The 6693-nt window shown below is 53.9% G+C and overlaps 1 protein-coding gene across 1 annotated transcript in view; it reads right to left on the bottom strand.

Annotated features, from left to right (window-relative positions):
- VIPR2 (vasoactive intestinal peptide receptor 2) overlaps window positions 1–6693 on the bottom strand; it is a 112940-nt gene that overhangs the window by 47364 nt on the left and 58883 nt on the right. The window contains exon 3 of the mRNA XM_010829350.1: window positions 506–613. Coding sequence (XP_010827652.1) covers window positions 506–613 — 108 coding nt within the window. The remainder of the gene's footprint in view (window positions 1–505; window positions 614–6693) is intronic.

Genomic DNA, 6693 nt, shown 5'->3' with positions numbered 1-6693 from the left:
CACATCCGGGTTTTCACGGTCTGTGTGCAGAGCAAGCCCCAGGAAGAGGCAGCCCTTGGCCCCATGAGCGCCTCCTGCAGGTGTTCAGGGGCTGAGAACCCAGAGTCGGTCCAGGAAGGGAGACGTTTCCTGTGAGGGAGAGAGTGTGTCCTAGGCCAGCAAGGGACACCCTGGAGGACATGCTCTGAGGGCCATGGGCGCCCAGGTGAGGCAGGTGTTCCTGTTCTCCTCCTGCCTGGTGCCCGCAGCCCCTCGTCTGCACTGGACACCCATGTGCCGGGCTCCTGCTCAGGGTCTCCCGTCCGAGCCCTCCGCGTGTGCTGTGGGTGGACGGCCTGGCAGCAGGCATTCTGTCCTCCCAAGCTCTAAGGTCAGGTCAGCACAGCTGCTCCCTGACCCACCAGGTCGTGGATACCGACGCCCTGCTTCTTGTGCCTCCATGGAGAAGTCGATCCCTCTGACCAAAACCCCCAAAAAGCTAAAAAATGACACAGCGGAACAGTACCTGGTTTGCTGTAAAAATTGCTGAACAGTTTTGGACAGGGCACCGTGACGGTCTCGCCAACATCCGCGGGGCGCCAGCAAGTAATGTTGTCCCAGATGCCGCTGCAGGCTGCAGGGGAGACAGGGGTGAGCGAGGCCCACGGCCCACCGCAGGCAGCTCCCTCCGGCCCGCACTTGGCACCCAGAGATGGGGCCAGATCTGCTCTGAAACTTTGCAAATAGACAGTCTATCAGTTAGATGATTATACTGCAAATCATTCTCCTGTGAAACAAAGTCGCACCACGATATTATTGAGAACATGCTTGGCATGGGTTCACTGTGACCAGCTTTGCAGAAGTGAGTGAGTGGGAAGGGACGAACCTGAGGCACCCAGGGTGCACTGTGCACTTTTGAATCTCAGCAGAATCAGTACTTTTTCCTGATGATATGCTTGCCCCTGTGACACAGTGGGCACCACCCGGTATCTGTGTAAGTCTTGGAGATGAGGGTCCCCTGAGGCACACACCCTTGTGCTTTTATGGACTCTGACTTCAAGGACAATTTGTAAATTTAAATATTTGATAAGATTTAGTTGATTGCAGCAGTCAAGATGATATACTGGTGGTGAAATTTTAGGCTACCTTCGTGGAGTTATCTAATAACTTAATTAGCACAGTGTTAAAGCCTAAAACATTTTTCAGATCTCCTATTTTGTGTAATAGCCCCCCCTATGAGGGTAATTCATGCACGCATTGCATTAATCATCTTACCAGCAAACAGCACTGAGCCTCAAACAGTGCAAGGACCTCTCACGTCAAACAAACAGAAAATGAATCCTTGAACCCAGGGATTTTTTACTACAAGTTCAAGGTGTTTCTACTATGTTTTGTGACCTCTAAAGTTTTGCATTTCAGTTAAACTTCAGTATTGGAGGAGCAGTGTGCTGGCTTCAGTTAAAACAAAGAAACAACACTTCTGCTCTCTGACATGCCATCCAGATCTGTACGATAACTGTGATATAGTTTTGGTTTGACCACAGGAATGTTTTACTTCTATGAAAACAGATAATGAAAAGTTGGCTCCAAACCAAGTTTTGCAAAAAAGTTGAAAATATCTTTCTAAAGGCTTTTATAAATAAAATGAAAATATGTGTGCTTAGTCACTCAGTCTTATCCGATTCTTTGCAACTCGATGGACTGTAGCTCACCAGGCTCCTCTGTTTGTGAAATTCTCCAGGCAAGAATACCACCCCTCATGGGGTGGCTATTACTCAAAATAAGAGATCTGAAAAATGTTTTAGGCTTTAAAGTTGCACTAATTAAGTTATTAGATAACTCCATGAAGGTAGCCTAAAATTTCATCACTCATATATCATCTTGACTGCTGCAATCAACTAAATCTTATCAAATATTTAAATCTGCAAATTGTCCTTGAAGTCAGAGTCCATAAAAGCCATTTCCTTCCTTAGGGGATCTTCTTGACCCAGGGATCGACCCCAGATCTTGCATTGTGGGATGATTCTTTACCATCTAAGCTGCCAGGGAAGCCCCAAAATGAAAATACACTCATCCTACAAACTGCATTCCATACCAAAGATTGAGCACAGGAACGCACACTACAGTAGCTCACACATGTAAAGAGAATGCTGCTTTCTGAAAAATTAACTAGAGTAAATCATCAAGGACAAAGATGTCAGTAGAAACACTCTCCCAGTTGGGTGGACAGTGTGGCCTGTGGGCCTGGGGGTGTGTGGGTGAGCAGGGGGCAGTGGTGGGGGTTTACCTGCGCAGTGAGTCTGAGCACAAGCCACAGATAACGGGGAACATATGCGCTTCTCTCTCCACCTTCCAAACCTCATGAAAATGACAGTCGAGAAATCAGAAAGGGCAGTTCCTAGAAAACTTTATGGCAGTTCCATAAAACTTTGAAGACAGACAGCACGTGTGTTTTAAAGACTCAGGCAGAGCAAAGGGGGCACAGAAGAGCCTGCAGGAGAAGGAAGTGGGCAGTGCCCTTGAAGGGCCCTGGACCCCAGGACCCAGGGCTTGGGCTGACTAAATTTGGAAGAATCACACTGAGTGTGAATTCTGAACTCTGGGAACTCCAGCCTCCCCCAGCCTGCCAAGTGTCTGGAAGCTCTGCTTAGGCCACCTGCTGGAGCAGCGCTCAGGGGAGGCCCCAGACAGCCAGGCCACCTGAGACAGGCGGAGTCGCTCTGAGAACTGCAGTTGGGGACCACCCGGTGTTCATCCCGAGAGAAGCTTGTCTTGTTCTGCTGCAAAGTCTGATGCTAACTGTTGAGAGATATGGGGCTTCCCAGGTGGTGTTGATAGTAAAGAGCCCACCTGCCAATGCAAGAGACATAAGAGATGCGGGTTTGGCCCCGGAAGACCCCCTGGAGGAGGGAGTGGCGACCCCCTGCAGTATCCTTGCCTGGAGAACCCCATGGAGACCGGAGCCTGGCAAGACTTTGTTTTGCAAAGCCAGATTTCCAGACATTCCCAGCCATCATTCTCACCTCTAACTCTGTGGCTGCTTAGCAACTCACTTTCCTAGTTTTTCCAAAGCACACCAATTGGTTTTCCCAGAAACAAGTGCCTTTTGGTATCTGTCAGCTTACATACTGTTTAACTAAGCTGGTGGTTGAGTAGCAGATGTGGGCGGTGACGATACATTGTAAGCTCGGCAAAGTGGTCCCAGAGCTTGCAGGGAGGAGGTGGCGGAGAGCCTTGAGCAAAGAGCTTCCCGCCAGGGTCACCAGAAAAGAAAGCATAGGAGCCCAGTGGACACTGGTGCTGGGCTTCCTAAGCTCCTCTTGGGAGGGCAGTTTAGTTCCCTGAAAGCAGCCTTCCAGCCCAAGTGGTTCAGGAAAACTGACCTGACGCAGCGTGCAGCCTCCAGACATCCCCGAAACTTCACGGCATCTCATACAGAACATACTGGAGGCACTGATGAATGGTGTAGGAAGGGCTACGATTGGAACACGTACCTATAAATATGCTGGAGCTCCAAGGGGACAGCGGCAATTCACTCGCCAGACAGGAGTCTTAAGCGGGGGGTACCCACCATCATGGAGAGAACCCTAATCCCCTTGTTCCCAAAAACCCACTTTCTCTCCAAGCTATCTCCGGGCAAGTCACACTACCACAGGTGGGGTACTGGTGTTGTTTTGAGTCCTGGATTTATTTTCTCATTATTTCAGTGACATAAGCATCACTTTCCAGAAAACCACGTGAGTCTCATCACTCAGGTCCTGCGGTTCCTCTCGGCAGAGCTTTCACAGGCACCGCGTTCCCTGCCCACGGGTGCACACAGGGCGGTGGGGGCCAGAACCTCATCTGGCCACCACCGCCCTGACCCCTGAAGGCCATGTCCTCACTGGTGGTTTGTGGTCGGAGCCCTGGACACAGAGCCAGAGGTGCGTCCGAGTCCAGGTGAGCATGTGGACAGAGGACGGCCCTGGGCACTCGCCTGGGGGCTGAGGGCTGAAGTCTCAGGTAGGCTCTGACCACACGGACACGGCTGCCCTCTCTGGGTGAGGCTCCTGGGGCGTTCCCAGCAGAGGCCGGGCTCTGCTCCGTCCTTGTTGTCACTGGGAGAGGAATCCGTTATCCAGCCAACACCAAGGCAGAGAGAGAGAGAGCACAGCAGTGGGACCGCTGGTACCCAGGGACCCTGGCAGACCGGAGGTGCCCATGCAGCAGGGAGGTGCCCAGCGGGCGGGCAGGCACGGGGTGATGGAGGAGCATCCCAGACCCACCGGGAGTTCCAGGGAGTGGCTACACTCCTGCAGCCTGGCAGACCAGCAGGGGGCAGAGGGCCCAGCGCCCCAGCACCCCCGGGTCAGCTTGCTCCAGACGGGGTATGGGGCAGGAGCTGCAGGAGCAGGGACGTGGGAAAAGAAAACGCAACACACCCATTCCAGCACAAAGGCGCGAGGTCTGGCAGCAGCTGGCAGCGCCAGCACCACCTTCCATTTGTAAGTTTAAAGTTGAAGTTGCGAGCGGCTGGAATCAGATGCTGCAGGCATGTGCTGGACATGCCCCCGGGCTCTGAGGCTGGAGCTGAGCTGGTCGCTGGACCCCAGCCCACAGACGGCAGGGGCCACGAGGCCCGGGGCGTCCCCACGATGCGCTGATCTTGCTCAGGAGAAGCCAGAGAAATGGCACCCTTGCTCTCTGGCCAGGCCTTGTGTGCACACACCTTGCGTGGGACATACTGTGGCCAGAATGACAAGGTCTCCAAGGCTCGCCTGGCTGCCCAGGGAGGAGGCTGGAGCTCTGGGGCTGCCCTGCGTGTGCCCACGGATAACACCATCAGACGGCAGGTCTCCCCTCGGTCCAGGCTGGCAATGGGGCAGCCAAGGGGCAGTGACAGCATGCCAGGTCCTTCCCAACTCCTCACCCCCACCCACCCCCTGCCCTGGGACCCGCTGTGAATGCCCACACCCAGGGTCCTGCTTTGATTCTCCCTCTGGCGCGGCTCAATTTTTAAGTTTCCTGGAGGTTCTCACAAGTACCCAGGGCTCAGACCCACTGTCTTGCAGGGCAGGCGCCAGGAGGGACCTTGAGGTCATTAGTGTGGGTGTTGATGAAGGTGCTGGGGCTGCTGTCCCTGGGAACTTGTCAGAAAGTTCTTGGGTCCCATCCTAGGCCACCAAGCCAGAGACCCAGGGTGGCCCTGCAGTCCTGAGCTGGTGCTGAGCAGTTCAGGGGCTGATGTGGCCCCATTCCCGCCCAGCACAGGAAGGGGGTGGGTGTGGAACTCCTGCAGCTCAGCAAGCCTGGTTTCCGCTGTAAACGGTGGGGCGGCGGCAGGCGGGGGGGTGAAGGGGGGAGCCCTGGTGTGCCCACGTGGCAGGTGCCAGGGTCTGTGTGGCCCAGGGAGCCCAGAGTGGCCATGGGGCACCTCCTGGGGTGACAGCAATGCTGGAGGGCCATCCCTGCTCCCCAACTTGATGGCCCCCAACACCTCCACAGACCTGGGGGGCTGTGCCTGATGACCACCCCATCACATGAGCCAGCTGGGGAAAGGGCTGCTCAGGAGGAGTTGTGAGAGCAACAGGGGGCAGGATGCCACCCCCGGGGGCCGGCTCTGCCCTCAGGAGCTCATTTTATCCCCAGACCCAGGCAGCAGGGCGGGGGTGGCTCCCCAGTCTCAGCTCATGGATATGGACGTGCAGGCCAACATCTGCTGGATCATCGAAAAAGCAAGAGAGTTCCAGAAAAACATCTACTTCTGCTTTACTGACTATGCCAAAGCCTTTGTGTGGATCACAACAAACTGTGGAAAATCCTTCAAGAAATGGGAATACCAGACCACCTCATCTGCCTCTTGAGAAATCTGTATGCAGGTCAGGAAGCAACAGTTAGAATCGGACATGGAACAACAGACTGGTTCCAAGATGGGAAAGGAGTACGTCAAGGCTGTATATTGTCACCCTGCAGGGCTCCAAAATCACTGCAGATAGTGACTGCAGCCATGAAATTAAAAGACGCTTACTCCTTGGAAGAAAAGTTATGACCAACTTAGACAGCACATTAAAAAGCAGAGACATTACTTTGCCAACAAAAGTCCGTCTAGTCAAAACTTTGGTTTTCCCAGTAGTTATGTATGGATATGGGAGTTGGACTATAAAGAAAGCTGAGCAACAAAGAATTGATGCTTTTGAACTGTGGTGTTGGAGAAGACTCTTGAGCGTCCCTTGGACTGCAAGGAGATCCAACCAGTCCATCCTAAAGGGGATCAGTCCTGAATATTCATTGGAAAGACTGATGCTGAGGCTGAAACTCCAATGCTTTGGCCACCTGATGGGAAGAACTGACTCATTTGAAAAGACCCTGATGTGGGGAAAGACTGAGGGCAGGAGGAGAAAGGGACCACAGAAGATGAGACCATTAGATGGCATCACCAACTCAATGGACATGAGTTTGAGCAAGCTTTGGTAGTTGGTGATGGACAGGGAGGCCTGGCGTGCTGTGGTTCATGGGGTCGCAGAGATTCGGACACGACTAAGTGACTGGACTGAGTGACGTGGCGGGGCCCCCCAGCCCTGCCTGCAGCGCCTCTGTGTGACCTGTCTGGGGTGGGGCAGGGTAGACACCCAGCAGGCGTCCAGCTCGGTGAGGCTGCTTTTGCCCTGGCGGTCAGTGGCAGCGCCGGGCTGGTGGTCTTGGCCTGGGCCAGATGGAGGGTCGCTGACCCACCTG

Source organism: Bison bison, unplaced genomic scaffold (assembly GCF_000754665.1).
Source record: "Bison bison bison isolate TAMUID 2011002044 unplaced genomic scaffold, Bison_UMD1.0 scf7180017864503, whole genome shotgun sequence".
In the NCBI taxonomy this organism is placed as follows: domain Eukaryota; kingdom Metazoa; phylum Chordata; class Mammalia; order Artiodactyla; family Bovidae; genus Bison; species Bison bison.
Note: the sequence above shows the minus strand (reverse complement) of the source record. Positions and strands in the feature narration are given on the sequence as shown.